Here is a 21,102-nt window from a genome sequence, read left to right on the forward strand (position 1 = left end):
AGAAATTTTGGGTTCCATTGTGGTTATAAATCGAGGACTACTGTGGTGGCTTGCCTTGTCAGTGTCATGGGAATGTTCTTGGTGGTTTCTTGATTAGGCTGTTCACTGTTAGGTTGTTTGTCTGAGTTAATACTTCCTTGACTGAGATATGGTTTACTACTTGATTGTTTATCTAGCATTAATAGAATAGAATAGAGCAGGAAGGGACCTTGGAGGTCTTCTAGTCCAGCCCGCTGATCAAGCAGGAGAACCTATACCATCTCAGACAGGTGAATGTCTAGTCTCTTCTTAAAAATATCCAGTGATGGAGTGCCCACGATTTCTGGAGGCAAGCTGTTCCACTGGTTTATTGTCCTCACTGTCAGGAAGTTTCTCCTTAATACCAGGTTGCTTCTCTCTTTGATCAGTTTCCAACCATTGTTTCTTGTCCTTCCCTCTGGTGCTCTGGCGAACAAAGTGACCCCTTCTTCCTTGAGGCAGCCCCTCAGATACTGGAATACTGCTATCGTGTCTCCCCTATTTCTTTTTTTCTTTAGACTAGCCAAACCCAAGTCCTGCAGCCGTTTTTCCTATGTTTTAGTCTCCAAGCCTTTGATCATCTTAGTTGCTCTTCTCTGAATTTTTTCCAAACTCTCAACATCTTTTTTGTGATATGGTGACCAAAATTGGTGCAGTATTCCAGGTATGGTCTTACTAGGGTTTTTATAAAGCGGTACTAATAGTTCATGCAATCTTGATTCTATGCCTCTGTTTATACAACCCAGGATAGTATTAGCTTTTTCAGTTGCTGCTGCACACTGCTGGCTCATAGTCAAGTGACCGTCCATTAGGACTCCAAGGTCCCTCTCACAGTTACTGTTTTTAAGCCAGGTCTCACCCAATCTGTACTTGTACCTTTGATTTTTCCTGCCTAAATGTAAAACTGCTTTTCTCCACATTGAAACTCATTTTGTTGGATTGGGTCCATTGTTCTAGATCTTTTTGGATCATGAATTTGTCTTCAGGGGTGTTGGCTACTCCTGTCAGTTTGGTATCATCTGCAAATTTGATGAGTTCCTCTTAAATTCCTTCATCTAAGTCATTTATGAAGATATTGAAGAGTACTGGGCTAAGACGGAACCTTGTGGTATCCCACTGCTTACTTCTCTCCATTTGGATGTAGTGCCATTGAGGACTAGTCGTTGAGTATGGGTTGTCAGCCAGCTACAGATCCATCTGGTGGTGATGTTGTCTATTCCATCTTTTTCTAGATTACCAAGGAATAGGTTGTGGTCTACTTTATCAAATGCCCTACTGAAATCTAAGTATACTAAGTCCACAGCATTTCGCTGGTCTACTAGTTTAGTCACTTTATCAAAGAATGAAATAAGATTGGTTTGGCATGATCTGTTTTTAACAAACCCGTGCTGGCTCCTGGTTATGACTTTGTTTGCTTCTAGTTGTTCGCAGATCTGTTTTTTGATTATCTTTTCTTGGTGTTAATCTTAGTGTTAATCTCTGATTATCTAGGTGTTGATTCCTGGCAAAGATGTTTTTTTGTTGTTTCCTTTTTGCTTCTTCCTCCCTACCACCCTAATAAGGGTATATAGAATTTGGTCATGAAATCAGATTTCCCAGCAGTGATGTTATAGTAGTTCAACTGCACTAAGACTCTGGATCTCCGAATGCTCTTTTGATTTGTTAAAAACAATAGAATGTTCTTCATAAAATGTTATTCTGAGCTATTTCAGTAATATATTGTATTAAACACAATCTTAAAATTTAGAATTCATGTAACAGTTGGAGCATACATAAACCAGTAATGCAGAAAATGAATTTTCCCCCTGAGTTAAGTATAAATATATCCCCACTTAATAAAATATAAACACAGCAAACTGTTAATAAAGTGTTTATTGTGCTATAGTCTGAGAGCCTAAAGTAACACTATTTCTGTCTTTCTTATGGTTGAGAAAGGATTTTTGCATCCTTAGATATGCTTTTGTATTTTATAATTCATTGGACTTACTTTTCAGTGGTATCACAAACATCTGCATGGCGCTGTAAATTTCTATTTCTATATGCTCATTCAAGGACTTGTAAAACTTAATTTATTGAGTGATGTTCTGTCCCTCCTCTCTTCTTTATAAGCCAAGAGTGACTTGGAGGCTGTGACCAGAATTGTATGCTTGTGTTTTTCAGAATTATATTGTAATCTCCCTTGAGCATAAGATATACTCAAATTTGCTAAATTTCAATACATTGCTGCATAATTTCCTTATTCTGTGTCCTGACCCCTATTTAAATTTGTATTGAGATGTTCTAAAATCTTGTTTCCAAAATAACATAAAGATAATAGTAATGATCTATATATTTTAATTTGAAAATAGAAAAAATGTGCAGAGCTGCACTCTTACAATAGCAATTTGGAATTATTTTAAAATGCCGATCATGTAATTATGTTCTTTGCTTCTTCTTTCATTATTTCTTTCAGATTCAATACAATGTGACATTGTATATGACCCGCAAGCCTTTTTTTATTCATACTGCCTGCTCAGTATTTTTTCAGTATCAGTATATTAGGAGATCAGTGTGTGCAATACAAACGTTGTGTCAGCACAAAACTACTGACAAGCTTCAATGCTCTTACACTGACAGTGCTTTTTCTGCAGTTTTCCATGGATCTAAAAAAAATTATGTGTGGCTAACTTATCGTTGCTTAGAATAATAATAATAGTCTAACCTGTGTTTCCCAATTCCATGAAATTGGAGAAATAACACTGGCCTGCTTTGGATGTAATGATAAACCATAGTAAGGTAAAGGTAAAGTTTCCCCCGCACATGCGTGCTAGTCGTTTCCGACTCTAGGGGCCGGTGCTCATCTCCGTTTCAAAGCTGAAGAGCCAGCGCTTGTCCGAGGACATCTCCGTGGTCATGTGGCCGGCATGACTAGACGCCAAAGGCGCACGGAACGCTGTTACCTTCCCACCGTAGTGGTCCCTATTTTTCTACTTGCATTTTTACGTGCTTTTGAACTGCTAGGTTGGCAGAAGCTGGGACGAGTAACAGGCGCTCACTCTGCTACGCGGCACTCGGGATTCGACCCGCCAAACTGCCGACCTTCCGATCGACAAGCTCAGCGTCCTAACCCACTGAGCCACCGCGTCCCTTTCAGATAAACCATAGTTTAGCATTAAGGAAATAAGACTTTGAGCCTGGGGATCTATCGCCTTTTCCAGCCTTAGCATTACTGTAAAATTCAGAGCCTTCACTTACTTAAAATAACAGCAGTTTTAATATCTTAACTGTGATTAATCTTTGCTGGTTTCTCTAGAGCAGGGGTAGGCAACCTTGGCTCTTTTATGACTCGTGGACTTCCAGCTCAGGAATTCTAAGAGTTGAAGTCCACGAGTCATAAAAGAGCCAAGGTTGCCTACTCCTGCTCTAGACCATAGTTTAAAATAAGCAGAACTTCTGCTTTGGACGTTAATTTAAACTAGAGTTGAACAAATTTGGCCACTTGAAAATGTGTGGACTTCAACTCCCAGAATTCGTCAGCCAGCCATGCTTGGGAAAGGTTGGGAAATACTTACTTCAAGTAAGCTTACTTGATGTTTATACTTGACTCCTCGTGACTGTTTAGTTACAGCCATTTTTTTCCTGAAACCTGACCATATTGCTGATCAGAATGAGTTTTGCTGTGCCTTCCTTATTCACTGGAAATGGCTATTGTTGTTGATAACAGATATAGCTGGCATAGTGGACATTGGGTCTTCTATACTGAATAGAAGGACAGTCCAGTTTGTGTGCACAAGATTGTTCTGCTGGCAGGCAGCCAGATTCATTATTACATAAAGCTGGAAAATATACGCAGTGATTATTGGCACAATGCAAGCTCATATGTCTAACTTATCCCAGAACTTGTTTGCTATAATTTCATTAATAATCCATGTGCAAATAACTGTTGTAGCTTTTGCCAAATTTCTGGAGACACAAGTGATGCTAGTAAGCTACATCTGCTTGATGTCTAGTTGTTTTTTCATAACATTTTTCATCTTTATGAAGAGTTTTATAAGTTTGTTGCATCATATACTGCCACACTCCTTTCTCTTTCCATTCTGTGTTTGAACTCTGCTGCCAGTTTTCTTGGAAACACACTTTTTATGCTTCAGGAATACAATATGGATTAAAAAAAACCCTAAGAACATACTAACCATGCAAGGCTTATCTGGAACACATGACTTTGAAGTCAAGGCATTGTGAAGAATGGATGGGCAATCTTGTGGAGCAAGAATTGAAGACCTCATTACAGTGCTGTGATACTTTTTTTTTAGATTATTTTTAATTTAGGCTTTTTATTATTTGGGCTTTTGTTGGAAATGATTGACCAAATGACGTAACACCTGTTTCAGGCTTTGTGTGTTTCTAGCGTCAATTTGATGGGAAATATTGCTGCCAAATTTTGGCATAAGTGGTTAGAAGGGACCTGGGGGGGGGGAAGGCTCAGTCAGGAGCCACATGTGATGATATGACTTCCAGTTTTTCCACCCTTGCTTTAAAGGGAAATAAAAAGAGTTGAGGTATTTGTGATGTACAGTACAGAGAACAAAATTGTGAAGGCAGTAGTTTCGCTTGTGACATTCTTTGAAAATGAAAGTGGGACTTTAAAGAAGCAATATCGACCCTTTTTGATGTTAGGAAGACTCCTGAGAACAATAATAATAATAATACCATCAGCAGCTAGGAAAAGAAACAAATGGATCATTGAACAAATAAATTCAGACCTAACACTTGAGGCACAAATAAGTCAAATAATCCTACTTTGGACACATTATGCAAAGAGTTGAAAAGTCTAGCTGTCTTGAGAAATCATCTATGATAAGAAAGATAAGAGAATGATAGCAGCAAGGTGAATAGACTTGATTACAGTGGTAATTGGTGCACGGTTGAAAGACCTGAAGAGTGAGATTGGGGACAGATCAATTTGGAGACCTGTGTTTGTGGCTACTAAGAGTTGACACCATCTTGATGTATCTTGATGGCAAAATTAAAAACCAAATAAGGATGATGAGCATTTTTAAGGGCTTGATCCGGTCCTTGATAACAGAGGCAAATCTGAATGAAATATAATCTATTATGATGATACTGACAGTCTCCTTGTATCTCAGACTAGTGTGGAAGCCTGAATTAGAAGCTTGCCAGTGACCTATTGTTAAGGAACATCTTTATTGGACTCACTGGGTTTCTCTTGGCTGAACTTCAACAGTTCAAGTAAACAAAAACTCCTGTGCCTTGAAAAAAAATGCAGTTACTTTTGAAGGCTTGATAGATCTCAATTTGCAGATGTGTATATTCTTTCAAAATACTTGGCATGATTTCAAGAAAGGATATGTTGCTTTCAGAATTGCTAATAGTGTATAAAATCCAAATATGCACCATAATTAAAAACTGTTTAAATATAATGTTATTAGTTGCCTGAATTCTAATATACTTCAGTGCAGAAATTCTGAAAACTCTTGCACTTCACATTTTCTGGAAAGAATCAGGATTGTTTCACATGGCTTGAGTTACTTAGTGGCTGGCTGAAACTTTAAGCTCCCTAATATTTTGCCCTATTTGGTCCGCTGTTGTATATCTGATTCTACATCTGGTCTTCGGTAGAATGATAGCAGATATTTCCTCTCCCCCCACCTTGCCCTTTCTCTGTCTCATGGCTCTGTGCAGTTTTCTAATGTTTTTTGTAAGCAAAATGCTCATCATCCTTATGGCTGTTTTACTCCATTCGCAGTGTAAGTGCTTATGAAGATAGTTGCAGCATCTGTACATTTTAATCTATAAGGCAAAAAGCAATTGAAAAGGAATCTCAGTTGGAAATGTAACATAGTAAATAAGCCATTCACTTAACAAGGTCATGAACAATCAGAAAACAGAAAATACTCGTAGAGGTAGGGCATAGCCTGTGACTATAATGCAGGCTGGCCATTATGGTCGTAAATTGTGGTCATTATGTGAGGCATCCATATGATCAACTTGCTTAATGATCATAATCTCTGCTTTCCTCCTTGTGGTTGTTAAACAGGGGGAGGGGCTCAGAAGATGGGATACACCCTGGGAGCATATCTGCAGCACTGCAGCAGCTCCCCCAGCTCATAGGTGGGCCAGACCTGGGCCTCCCCCACCCCGTGAAGCACCCTGTGCTCCATTTCCTGTTCCGCTGAGCCCCACACTCTTAGGACTATCTCCCACATGGCTGGGTTCCTGCAGACCTTAGGTGTGCTTCCCAACCCTCCTCCTTTGATCCACTTACCAAGTCATCATGCAGTCTTCCTGTACAGAGGCCATGTGGTGCCATCCTGGAAGCGGGCATCATTTTTGGGAGCAGCCACAATTCTCAGATTGTGAAAATCAAGGCTACTTTTCAAAGTGGCACCCGCTTCCGGGACAGTGGCATGCAGCCTCTGTATAGGAAGGCTGCTTGGCAGATTGGTATCTTCTCCTTCCCAAATAAAGCGAGATGTGATGGGGGGTGGCATGGAGGAGGTATGATCATTAAGCAAGTTGATCATATGGATGCCTCACTTAATGACCACAATTTACGACCATAATGGCCAGCCTGCATTATGAGAAGCAGGGCCAAGACCTGCAGAGAGTCAGCTGGGTGAGAGGGTTGGCCCAAGGTACCTAAAGGGGTGGGATGTTTGAGAAGATAAGCGGGAGAAGCTGGCTGCAGCATTCTTGTGGTCAGTTTTAAGGACAGGCTGATTGCCAAATGCTAAAATTTTGTAAATGTGACTAGATTCCATGACTTCAGGTACAGCTCATAAGTCCCTTTGTTCAGCCTCATTATAATTTCAGTTGCTGAACGGTTGTAAGTCAAGAACTGTTATATTTGAAATAACACAGAAGCTTCATACTTGTTATAAAAAGAAAATTTCCTTTTTCGGAATAACTCATTCTCTGTTCCAATATTCTAGTATATTATATTCTGCTAACCAAAAGATATATAACCTATAAGCCAAAGGCTACTCTTTCAAAAGCTGTCATTAAAATATAATTCTTTATACAACAGGACAAACTATATTGATTTCTTTAGGAACAATCATATTACTTGTTATATTAATACAATTTAAACTTCATCAGATTTAATATTTCCTGTAATCTTGCACAGTTTTTGGAATATGCCCTTCTGTATGCCATTCAAAGGCCAGATGAACCCAGGATATCTAGGGAGGTAGGTTGGACAGAAAGAGAGGGACAGAAAGAGAGGGTATTGGATAGTATGATCAATTAGATCTTTGGTAACTATATTGAACTATTGAACTCTACTTGGATGTAACATTGAATAAATTATTTTCTTAAGCTTAGGCTCCTGTCTCTCAACTGTGGATTTATACCATTAAAATTTGCTGTGATAGTGAATAACAAAGTGGCTAACACACTTATGATGTTTTTTGAACATTCAGTAAATGAGCCCACCAATTCTTTCATCATCTTAGGTTTGGTATTCATCCTGTGGCAGGTCGTATGCCTGGTCAACTGAACGTATTGCTTGCAGAAGCCGGTGTACCATATGACATTGTTCTAGAAATGGATGAAATTAATGAAGATTTTCCAGGTGAGTGAAAGATGATAACAGTTGCATTTTTGTAAAACAAATGTGTTGTTTGTTCCAAGATCTAGTTTTAGGGAGTATCATTCTTGCCCATGCATAGTTCTTAGTGGGATGAGGGACTTCGGATTATTATTATTATTATTATTATTATTATTATTATTATTATTATTATTATTATTAATAATAATTTTATTTGTATACCACCCTTCTCCCGAAGAACTCAGGGTGGTGAACAGGGCAGTACATATTAAAAGACAAAATACAAAAATTAAAAGAGATTAAACAAAATGCCCACAGCTCTTACAATAAGTTAAAACACATTAAAAATAATAAAACCCGACCCCATCCCATCAGGCCAGGCCAGCTTGTTCGAAGAGATAAGTCTTTAGATCGCGCCGGAAGGAGCGCAGGTCGGGCGCCATCCGGAGCTCAACCGGAAGACGGTTCCATAAATCTGGCGCGCCCACAGAGAACGCCCTCCCCCTGGGGGCCACTAGCCGGCATTCTTTGACTGGTGGCACCCTGAGGAGGCCCTCTCTGTGGGAGCGTACTGGGCGGAGGGAAGTTGATGCCGGCCGCAGGTGCTCCCCAAGGTATTCCGGACCCATGCCATGTAGGGCTTTGTAGGTCAATACCAGCACCTTGAATCTCACCCGGAAGACAACTGGAAGCCAATGCAGCTCGCGGAGCAGAGGTGTAACATGGGAGTATCGGGAAACTCCCAGCACAACTCTCGTGGCTGCATTCTGTACCAGTTGGAGCCCCCGAGTGGTCTTCAAGGGCAGCCCCATGTAGAGAGCATTGCAGTAGTCCAAACGAGGGGTCACGAGCGCATGAGTGACCGTACGTTAGGCATCCCGGTCTAAATAGGGCCGCAACTGGCGCACCAGGCGAACCTGGGCGAAGGCGAGATGTCTAATCCAGAATTTAAGATGTTACTTATAATAATTGGAGTTCTATTCATTAATATGTGTTTTTTCCCTTCTATTTTTATTGCAGAAACGGATTTGGTCCTTGTCATTGGAGCTAATGACACGGTTAATTCAGCTGCCCAAGAAGATCCAAATTCTATCATTGCTGGAATGCCTGTTCTTGAAGTTTGGAAGGCAAAGCAGGTGAGTGACAAAACATCATAGTAGAAATTCCACACTTTATTGAATTCTTTAAAGTCATTTACTTATTCAGAGATCTGCTGATATCCCGCAGCTCTTCTTTTTTTGCTGTGAACAGCTTAAGTCAAAATGCTAATAAGTGTAGAGGAGTACGTAAGATGTTAAAAGAAAAGAATACAATTATTTGAAAACTGTCCACTGGAGGCCGTGCTATTAGCACCCTTTTTCCCCTCACCCCACTATTTTTAGTGGACTGATGGGTATACTAAAAGTACAGAGTTAAAACCATGATTTTTATGGGGAAAAGCAATTGTGTTGTCAGCTGCATTCTTTGATCCATTGGTCAAGAACCCCATATCGTCTTGAGATCATTCAAACTTTGAAGAACTGATAGGTGGAAAAAGTGGATACCATCAAAATTATTTTTAAAAGACCTTTTATTTTATTTTTTTATTTTTTATTTTAATTCCATTTATATCCCGCCCTTCTCCGAAGACTCAGGGCGGCTTACAAGCTTAGCAGTAGCCTTCATTCTATGTATATGCCTGCTTATTAGGGCTTTCACACACACCCCCAAGCGGCATTATTACAAAGTCAGCTTAATTGCCCCCAACAATCTGGGTCCTCATTTTACCTACCTCGGAAGGATGGAAGGCTGAGTCAACCTTGAGCCTGGTGGGGCTCGAACCTGCACTAATTGCTGGCAGCTGGTGTTACTTAAGGAGGCATTAGCCCCCTGCTCCACCAAGGCTCTTTTAGCTTTCCTTAGTTGTAATTGACGAAAGGTTTCTTCCTTATATTTGCTTTTTAAAAAATGAGGGCCAGTAATTATCAGCCAGAGCTCTGTATATCCTCTATCACCACAATCCATAGATAATCCTTAGAAATTATGTTACATAACAAATAGAATCCTTTCTATGGTGTTTTGAAGAAATAATACGTTTTGGAATGTTTTGGAAAAATATAACAGCCTAAGACTCATTGTAATGAGAGGGAGAGATAAAAATCAGAAGCATAAAATTTCAGGGAACCCCATGTGGTGAAAACATTGCTGTGATGCAGCAGTTAAAAAGATCAAGGGCATCTTGGGCTGTATTAAGGAAAGGATGGTGCCCAGATTATGACAGATAATGGCTCTATGGTGCTTTGTCCTGGTTATATCACACTTGGAATATTTATCTAGTTCTGGGAGTTAAAGCTGGAGTAGATTCAGAGGAAATTATCAGAATAATAAAGAGTTTGAAAACCAACCACCTAGAGGAAATTTTAAAGAAGCCAGGGACTAGCTTGTAAAACAAAAGACTGAATGCACATCTGGTAGTCATCTACAGATATCTTAAAAGCTAAGAACAGGATTAGGGTACCATGGGTTGAAATTAAAAGAAAGGAAAATACATGATGATTATTATGAGGAGTTTCTTGATGGCAAGAACTATTAAAACAGTGAAATGGTCTTTCTAGAACAGTGATGGGTTCTCTCTTGCTGGGTTTTAAAAAAATACTGGATGTCTCCTATTGTAGATTTAGTGGATTCTAAATTCAGCAAGAGATTGGAATTGTTGTTGTTGTTGTTAGTTGCGAAGTCGTGTCCGACCCATCGCGACCCCATGGACAACGTTCCTCCAGGCCTTCCTGTCCTCTACCATCTTCTGGAGTCCATTTAAGCTCACGCCTACTGCTTCAGTGACTCCATCCAGCCACCTCATTCTCTGTCGTCCCCTTCTTCTATTGCCCTCAATCTTTGAGATTGGAATAGGTTTCTATAAAGCCTATAGATTGCCTGTCCTATCCTTAGTTTTGTAAAGGAATTAAATCTATCCCACTTATAGTATCTGTGATTGTGTGATATAATTAAATCTACCCTATACATATCATCTCTGAGTTACATTTGATAAAGAGTTAATTAGCTGGCTACATTTGTTTATTTAAGAAAATACATATTGCTGCCTCATCTTACATATGAACCCTGGGTGGCTAACAACAATCAGAAAAAACAGTATATAAGATGCCTATAAATCAATCAAAGGCAGTATTAAAATAGCACTGTATAAGTCTGAAGATGAAAGTTCCAGCACATGGCCACTCCTTTGTGGTGTACCATTAGTATGGTGCGCTCTCTGCTCCTTTTTAACATCTACATGAAAATGCTGGCTGAGATTATCCAATACCACAGAATGAGGTATTTAGCTTTTACATTTCCATCCTGGGCAACCCAAATTTTGTTGTGCTGCCATTTTGCAGTACCTGGAGGGGCAGGGGGGGGGGACACACAGACTTTGTCTAAACCCTGAGGGTCCATGGAGCTAGGATGGTCTGTGTCTTGGCCTCCATCTCTGAAACACTTTGCCACTGGAAGTGAGATTTGTCTCCACTCTTCTGGCCTTTTGGAAGGCCTTAAAGCATGGCTCTGCCAGTTGGCCTGGGGCTCAGATGGCGGCATACTAGGCTGAAGATGATTGGTCGAGTGATAGAAGGATAAAAGTCCAACCCAGCACCATTTTGTCCTCTTGGTTTTTAGCCTTTGTTCAATTATTGTTGATGTTAAGGTTTTTATTTTTATGTTTTTATAGCATTGTAAGCCACCCAGAATCAGTTTAGATAGTGAGATGGATGGCATATAAATTTAATAAACAAATAACAGATTTCTACAACCTAACATATTAGTTCATCTTTTTCTTAATGTTGATTTTATGAATGTCTGTAAAGATGCTGTATATATAACGCAAAAGTCTTTGTTTCAGGTGATTGTTATGAAGAGATCTCTAGGTGTTGGATATGCAGCCGTTGACAACCCCATCTTTTACAAGCCCAACACTGCTATGCTTCTAGGGGATGCTAAGAAGACTTGTGATGGTCTGCAGGCCAAAATGAGGGAGTTATACCAGAATTAAATATTAAAATATACTCTTTGGCCAGTATGAACAAAAAATATATCTAAAAAGTGTTATGTATCCATGTTAAAAGGTAAAGGTTAGCAAGTGTTCTTGAAATGAAGATCTAAAAAAAAAGGAACATTAAGGTCCAGAAATGCAGAGAATTTTTGTTTTTTACAAAAGAGCAGGAAAAACAAAAAGCAAAACATTGAAACATTGACGTGAACATTCTTGAGCAGATCAGAACCTGGAATACATACAGCTGAATGCAGTCTATTTTAGAGGAATTTTCCTTTGGCAACCACAATTTAACACAATGAGACTCAGGAATTTGGAGAATCTATTTTATGTGACATAAGATATAAGGGAAACAATTTGCTAATCAAGATTTCAGATCCTGAACAGGATATTGATCAGCCCCACTACGTAGACCAGACCTGGAAATTAGCTCTGCAGGAAGACTACTTTGAGTTTGGCTGTAATAACAGAATCTTGTGTATCTGATTGTGCTGCATCTCCTCTTCCTTCTTACACTTCAGTGAATTAGGGAGGCATCTGCCTGAGCCACTTTTGAATGTTATCTTCTTGTGGACTTTAAAAAAAAATGCTTCAATCCCTTTTGCTTAAGTAATGGCTTTTGCATAGCTCAGTCAAAGCCATCTTCCTTATTCTCTACAGTATTTTATGAGCATCTACTTACATGATTCTAAACAAAAAAATGATGATAAAGTTGGTAATGATGATGATGGCCACTTTTGAAATCCATTTTGATACATTTATAGTACATTTAATGCATTTACAGAAGGTGTTAAACATATGTTTGGTATAAAATGAAATTTCAGACTCTTGGAAATACCTTTTAAGTTCATAATTTATTTGAACAAATGTGCTAAGGCAGTCAGCTTTGAGAAACACACACGTACACAATCTCAAACACAAAATTCAGATGACTGGTCTTTTTACTTTAAATAATACAACTGTTGGAAGCTGCAGTATAGTGATAAATAGATTTTTTTAGTGGCTTCCAGCGCAGTCTTGAATATGTTTAGTGCACTTGAGTGAAACTCAGATGTAAATGAAATGAATTTGTTATGTTTGCATAATGATGTAGCAAGCATCTGTACTGACAGAGGCAAAATAAATAGCTGTAACTGTGTTAGAAAGCCTTAACATCTGGGCAAAACAGCCTACTATGAAGTGAGTTAAACTTAGCCCAACTTGACTGTTTATAAATCCTGATTTTATCATTGGGCTTATGACCTCTTAATTTAATAGCAAATGAAAATTATACCCATTTAGCTACCTCCTGTCTTCATATGTTGAGCTTCCTCTATGTGGAATATCAACTTATAACAGTGAACTAAATCCAGTTTGAGCTTCCAGATCCACAGAATCAAGAGAAAATAAATGTTTTTAATGAAATTCCATTTGTTTTAATAGAACTTTTCAGAAAAAGCACTCAGCTAGATGATGTTCAGTGTTTCTCTTTTTTAATTCTGTCCTTTTTTAGCTGCATAGAAAAAACTAATAGTGAAACATCAGTAGATTATTCTGCTGTATAAGGAAACTTGAGCCACAACAGGGCAGCTCTGTTTTAGCAAGATTTGTTTGGGGACCTTACTTTCATTGCGTTGGTGCTATACATTTCTATGTACAGCCTGCACGCGAATGTGACCTAGAAGAAGAGCATCAGTGAAGTTAACCTTGGATTATTTAATGCTGCCTTAAAGCTGTAGCCTTTGTCTTGTTTTAATATATTGTTTTAATTTGAAGATACGCAAACCATTTCTAAGAAAATGCAAATTACAATTGCCAATGTTAGAATTGGGTTTATATTATGTAACAGGAGAGAATTATTTAAATAAAAAAGTGAACAAAATATCTATTCTGCAAAATTTTCTGCCTGCCTGATTATTTTTTCAAATAAAGGTGTAGATTTTAGTGGGCATCTAGTGTTAATTTTTTACATGTTTATGTATTTATCATATGACATAACATACATGAACTTACAATGTATATTAACATTCCACTTAGATCAGAAAAACAGTAAAATATTAATGTTAAAAAAGATCTATATTTATATAACAACGTCTAGCCTTCTAATAATTGAAGCACATCATTTATTTGAAAGAAATCAGAAATTGGATCTGTATACGACCTCAGCTTATAGCCAGTCATGATGTGATTTGAGGTGGAACCCTGTAGTCACACTGTGGGGAGGATGCTATACTCCATTTATACAGTGTACATTTATGGTATACATTTATACAGTGAATTCTGGCAGACATCATTTGGGGTGCAAATCCTATTCATGATTGTCCATTGCTAGTGAGGTTGTTCAGAGCCTGGCACCTTTTGTGTAGGATCATCTGTATGTCTTTCTATGTGTGGGTGTTCAGGAATTCATTGGGAATCGATGTGAAAGTAGTTAAGCAGTTTTATAAAGAGGTTGTGACAGGAATTGACCTTGTGGCTTGTCACCCAAGCCTGATATGAATTGATAGTGTACTTATTTGTATTGTTTTAACTCGCCCTGTAAACCGCCCTGAGTCCTTTGGGAATAGGGCGGTATATAATATCAAATAAATAAATAAATAAATAGTGAATGAGCCAAAGTCACCCAGCTAGCTTTTATGCCTAAGGTGGAATTCAAGTCTCCTAAACACTAGACCAAACTAGTTCTCTTAAACTGGGTAGTAGACTGAGTTTACTGATTCAAAACTAAGAGCTATTTGAACATTCTGCATCCACCAAAAGATCAGTATTGTATACCAAAACTAATGTCTTTACTAGGGAAATAATTACCACTTGCATTTGAGTACTGCATGTGCCATTTTCTCATGTATATTGTTTCCCTCACATACTGTATCACTCCTTTACTAAATTGTTTCTCTCACATACTGCATCACTCCTTTACTAAACTGAAAAGTAAAATTTTTCAAGATTGAAAACTCAGTTGGCTTTTAAGCATCAGAAGCAAAAAAAATTGCATTTCCTTTATTTCAGGCTTCAAAACATCTTGGCCCAAGTCCTTGACAGTAATAGAAGATAAATGTAGATTGACCTTTCCACTGTTGGGGAAAATTCCTCAAACCCTTTAGTGAGTGGAGAACCACACTCATAATGATAAGTTAAACTTTATTTACTGCACAAGAGAATAGAAAATTCTGCCCAGCCTCAACGTGAAGATAATGGTTTATATAGTACCTTGTTTACATCCTTGAGCATTTGAAGCAAGTCCCAGTTGGATTTTCCTTAACAGTGTAAATTGTTAATTCAGCATGCATCAGCAATTTCCAAACTTCTCACTTTCTTGTTTTTTTGATAGTTTCCTAAAATTAGAGTGCTACATTCCTAAAATGTATTTATATGTTTAGCAATTTAAGCAATAAGCTGCTCTGAAAGAGTTCTGGAATTTGCAATCAGGGTAGGTTCCTTTTATCCATTATTTGTCCATTACATTTAGATATATTCTCGAAAAGTTATATGGAATTCAGTGCATGGTCAGTATGATAAATCCAGAACATCTGGAAGGCATCACATGGATACATGTCTTGGGATCACTGTCATCTTTAGGAAGAGTTAAAGTGGCTTCCATGGGTAACAGATTCTAAATGAAAGAGAAAATTTTACTACTGATACTTTAGTCCACAAGAGGTATAAGTAAGATTTTTTTTTTGCCTCGGACACTAAAACAATTTGATTAACCTGATCTGGTAGGACCTTCTGTCATGGGGACTCGAGTAGACAAGGATCATGGAAACATGGCCATTCATTGCAATTCCACCAAGCCAATTTTTAAATTGGCATATTTTCCATTCTAAGATTTGGTTGATTTTAGATTTGAGGAACATTAATGAAGTGTCCTCCATGTGCCCTTTTCTATATCACAGATCTACCATCATTCACAAATTCCCACAAAATCCTGTTATGAATTTAGGGCATTGTGGATAATTACAAATTGCTTGTGTCTGTCCATCCACAGGATAAAAAATATAAACGTGGTTCTAATCTACTAAATCATCATGGAGAAGGCCTATATGATCAGAGATGACATCAACTTGGTAGTACATAATCTGAAGCATAGCAAGATAACAAAAACAACAATAATAAAGTTGGAAAGGACCTTGGAGGTCATCTAGTCCAACCCCCTGCTCAGGCAGGAAACCCTATACAATTTCAGACAAATGGCTGTCCAGTCTCTTCTTAAAAACTTCCAGTGTTGGAGCATTCACCACTTCTGGAGGCAGGTTGTTCCAGTGATTGTTCTGTCAGGAAATTTCTCCTTAGTTCTAGGTTTCTTCTCTTTGGTTAGTTTCTATCTGTTACTTCTTGTCTTGACTTCAGGTGCTTTGGAGAATAACTTGACTCCCTCTTTGTGGCAGCCCCTGAAATATTGGAACACTGCTATCGTGTCACCCCTCGTCCTTCTCTTCATTAAACTAGACATACGCAATTCCAGCAACCGTTCCTTATATGTTTTAGCCTCCAGTCCCTGATCATCTTTGTTGCTCTTCTCTGTACTCTTTACAGAGTCCCAACATATTTGTTACATCGTGGTGACCAAAACTGAATGCAGTATTCCACGTGTGGCCTTACCAAGGCATTGTAAAGTGGTATTAACACTTCACATGATCTTGATTCTATCCCTCTGTTAATGCAGCCTAGCACTGTGTTGGCTTTTTTGGCAGCTGCAGCACACTGCTGGCTCATATTTAAGTGATTGTCCACTAGGACTCCAAGATCCCTTTCACAGTTGCTACTATTGAGCTACACTACACTACACTACACTACACTACACTACACTACACTACACACTACACTACACTACACTACACTACACTACACTACACTACACTACACTACACTACACTACACTACACTATACCTGTGCATTTGGTTTTTCTTGCCTAAATGTAGAACCTTACTTTTTTCACCATTGAATTTCATTTTGTTAGATAACGCCCAGTGTTCAAGTCTGTCCAGAACCTCCTGTATCTTAAGCTTATTTTCTGGAGTTTTGGCTATTCCTGCCAGCTTGGTGTCATCTGCAAATTTGATGAGTTTTCCCATCTATCCCCTCATCCAAATCATTGACGAAGATGTTGAAGAGCACTTGGCCCAGAACAGAGCCCTGGGGCAACCCACTCTAGATATATGTATCCCTACTCTAGTACACTCTTATTCTGCTTACTTCACTCCTGCCTTATGGTATTTTCAGAAAAGCATCTTAATTCACATACCATGCCAACCTTTTTAACCAAATTAGGGTTTATTTAATAATTACCTAATTTCTACAAAATAAGCAAACATTAACCATTATTTACAAATCAATGATTGAATTTATACAACACACTACATTATATATTATGGCTCCATAGGTTTTGGCTTATTGAATTGGTCAAACTAGCTTAAATGCCAAGGTTCAGATTGGCTCTGTAAGTGGAAACTCTCATATCAATAGAAGTCTAAACTCTTTCGATCCTACAGGTTCTGCCAAAAGCAGAGTTAATTACATCTTTTGTGCCATTTCTGCTGCCAGGAAAACTTCTGCATTGCAGAATTTGAATGATGTGTCAGGGTACCCCTTCTTGTTTAAATATGCAGATCTCTTCTTGCTGCTTGTTTTTTCACTGGCTGCTGTTCCAGCAATTGTAGACTAGTGACCAACGTTCTGCTCCTTTAGCAGTGACTTGTATAATCCAGCTGGTCTGAAGTTTCTTAAGAGAAACAAATAATTCTGTTACTTTGAGCTTCAGTCTACAAACATGTGATCCTTGTTAAATGAGAAGGTAGAATGTACCACAACAGCTGGGTAATGAGGTTAATCAGTCATTTAGGTCATTTTACCACCCGTATACCCACAATTAGCTAAATTGCAAAAAATATGTTTATACCAAAAACACTGTTGCAAATTTAGAGAATGGTTTTTTTCATGCTAATAATCACAGGTTTAAAATGGCATGCGTGGATATGATGAAGAATGAGGAAGACAAACTCTTTAAAACATTTAGCTTGCCATTTCTATTAATTTGTCTCTTTTCCCCTTCAGAATACCATTTCAGTTTTATCCACCAGCAATTATTTTGGGTCACGGATATATTTAACTTCCTTAACAATTGTCTGGAATGTTTGTCTTCAGTTCTAAAGGCCACCATTCCTAACTCTGTCTCCAAGGAAAACTGCCTGGGGAAAGATAAGAAATAAATGACAAGCTGTTTAGGTTACATGAAGGGAGGGATCCTGAAAATAGACAGTTAAGAGTAGATCAGAACTTCCAGTTTGCCATTGCGGCACCGCGGATGCTGGAAGATGAGCTCCATCTTTTGCATTCGAATTCGTCCCACTGGGGGACCCTGGAAAGGGTCAAGGTTCACCCTGTAGGGGCGACAAGCAAGGAGGGGACCCCCTGGTTGATTGTGGGAGGGTGGCAGCCCTTCTGCTTGATCTGGGGCAGCCTCCAAACTGGTGGGGGAAAGACCAGCCATAGAAATATGGCTTGTCACTAAGCTACTGACAGCTGAAGTCAAAATCACCACCAAGCACCTTTAAAGCAACGTGGATGAAACTGGGTGAGATCTGGTCTTCTCTTTAAGACTTTAAATATCTTTTCCTGTAAAAGCTGCCCAAAGTATTTTTTCCCCTGTGAGGAGAGAGGGAAGGGAATTTCTACCCTACCGGCTAAGAACAGTGGCGACTAACTACCCAGGGGAAACAGAGCAACTATAAGAACAATTCTAATCTAATTGGATGCATATGCTTTTGAAACCTGGGGACTAAAAGTTCCTATTCTTACTGGAGACATTTGTTTTTATCTAAAAAAAAGAAATAAACCTTGAAAAACTATCATAAAAACTTTGGACTTAAAAAGCTTTAAATGGCATTGGTGACATTGTGTGGCAAAGTATGGTATTACAACTTGTTATTGCCTAAAAGAGACTTGGCTTGAAGCCCAGACTCTAGAAAAAAACTCTTTTGACCTTGACAGATACCACCTGTGAAAAACTCAGCTGTAAAAAGGAACTTCTGGGCAGCATATCTGGCCTTTTTGAACTATGAATATAAACCTTTACTGATTTTCAGAGTTATATGTATGGAATTGCTTTCCTATTTCTTTACATGAGAAGCATCTGTTATACGAGATGATGGAATACTTTGGACTATAAATTCTTACTTGATAAACAATTTTCACTATAAATATTACCTATAACACATGAAATAGATGTGCCATACCCAGTTATAAAAACAAAAAACTATTTTTAACGTTTGATTTTAAAGTCTTCAACTTAACACATTATCAAGAGAATATGGATGAAGATCATGAAAAATCATTTCTATGTTGAAATCAATACATACAACCATTCTTTCAGCTTATGACAAAATAAGATGCAACATAAAGGAACAAGATGCCAGCTTAGATATACAAACTCAGATCTTGACTACAGCCAAAGAACTAACCATGCAGAAAATAACAGAAGTGGAACAACAGTAAGACAGAGGACCCAATTGACCAACAGATCCAGCCAATGGAAAAATCAGAAAAGGGAGTGACAACATTGAAAATGGAAAAGACGTTTTACATAAATCAGAAGAAATTTGAGGAAAAGGAAGAAGAACAGATTGAATGGAAGATAAATCTATCAGGACAATTGTGGGAAACTGTAGTAATAGGGAGGCAATCTAATGAATACAAATGGGCTAGTTCTTCCAAAAAACTGTAATCGAATGGTCTTTCTTATTTCAAATAATATATATATAAAATATATATAGAGAGGGAGAACTGCTTGATGATTCAGAAGCACTGACATGGAAGGTCAGTTGGCAAAGGAAGAAAGCCAGAGTAAGGCTGAAGGAAACTAGGGTTTTGATTTATTAGAGGGGATTTCATATTACTGATTAGAGGTTTGAATATGGTGGGAAATAGATTTTTTTAGAAAATAAAGTAATATTATAATCAAATAGGTAAGATGTGTAACAAGACTAATAGACTTTTGGTTTAATATGGTGGAAAATAGATAATGTTTAGAAAACAGAACAAGACTATAAGCAAATAGATAAGATGTGTATTTAGAATATTAGATTTTGTTATGAAAAGGGAAAAAAGAAGAAGTTGAGATAAGGGAAACTTTGGTTACCTAAAGCTTGGAAATTATAAATACCAAATGTTAATTTGAATATTGATGGGAAATTAAAGCTTGGGAAAAAAGTAATAACAGGACATTGATTGTATATAAGGATTGAATGCAAACACAATTAAGATATGTATAAGCTAACAATTATTGATAAATGTAACAAAGATGGTTTTATGTAGTTGATATTAATAAGAACTATATTAGCCTAATATGAGATAGTAGATATTAAGGGAAAAAGAGAGGAAATTTCTGATGTTGTAACTTGAGATTTGTACTAAAGATTTATGTATATTATTGAATTATTGATTAACCCAGCTACCACATTGCTTTTTAAATGTTTAATTGTAAAATTAGAAAACCAATAAAATATTATAAGACTAGATCACATGTATCAAAGGAATACTATAACACCTGAAAGATAAGGCTGTTCTGAAAAAGATTATTTCTTTCTGTTTGGGTGATCTTGGGCCAATGACTTCCTCTCAGTTTCAAGCTCTGCAATGAGCAGGCTGAAAAACTAGTTCCCCTCATTGTATTATGCATGGATGAGATTTGCTGTAAGACATAGGTGAGCAAAGTACAAAACAAACACTACAGGAGACAAATTCTAAGAACAGCAGCAACAGCATGCATTTTTGGATGACACTGTTTTAGATTAGAGATTGCAACATTCTATGAACACTCTATGAACAGAAATACAAGATGCCTAATGCATGTAATTTAGCTACTTTTCAATTAATGAAGTGGCTAAAGAAATTGGAAATGTTTTGTTTGGGTATTGTTAAATTCATATGCTAACCATCTCATTATCCAAGTAACTCTGGGTGGCTTAGGTTACAGGAGTGTTTGAAGAGGGATTGCCATGCCAACGATCCTACAAGCTTTGGAAAAAAATTAATAAGCCCACATCCCAATTCCATGCTAAGCTACCAATAGTATGGAAAATAATCAAGGAGAGAAGCAACCTAGAACTAAGGAGAAACTTACTGACATTTAGAACAATCAAGCAGTGGAACAACCTGCCTCCAGAAGTGGTGAATGCTCCAACACTGGAAGTTTTTAAGAAGAGACTGGACAGTCATTTGTCTGAAGTGGTATAGGGTTTCCTGCCTGAGCAGGGGGTTGGACTAGATGACCTCCAAGGTACCTTCCATCATCATCATCATCATCATCATCATCATCATCATCATTACATGGGGCTGCCCTTGAGGACCACTCGGAGGCTCCAACTGGTACAGAATGCAGCCGCGAGAGTTGTGCTGGGAGTTTCCCGATACTCCCACGTTACACCTCTGCTCCGTGAGCTGCATTGGCTCCCAGTTGTCTTCCGGGTGAGATTCAAGGTGCTGGTAATGGTCTTTAAAACCCTACATGGCATGGGTCCGGCGTACCTTAGG

The 21,102-nt window shown here is 38.1% G+C and overlaps 1 protein-coding gene across 1 annotated transcript in view; it reads left to right on the forward strand.

The window, feature by feature from the left end:
• Positions 1-13,468, forward strand: part of NNT (nicotinamide nucleotide transhydrogenase) — a 73,003-nt gene extending 59,535 nt beyond the window's left edge. Inside the window, exons 20-22 of the mRNA XM_081320814.1 lie at positions 7,473-7,591; positions 8,588-8,703; positions 11,442-13,468. Of these exons, the coding sequence (XP_081176940.1) occupies positions 7,473-7,591; positions 8,588-8,703; positions 11,442-11,591 (385 nt within the window). The 3' untranslated portion in view covers positions 11,592-13,468. The remainder of the gene's footprint in view (positions 1-7,472; positions 7,592-8,587; positions 8,704-11,441) is intronic.
• The last annotated feature ends 7,634 nt before the right edge of the window (positions 13,469-21,102 follow it).

The sequence above is a fragment of the Vipera berus genome (assembly GCF_964194415.1).
Source record: "Vipera berus genome assembly, chromosome: 2".
NCBI lineage: Eukaryota > Metazoa > Chordata > Lepidosauria > Squamata > Viperidae > Vipera > Vipera berus.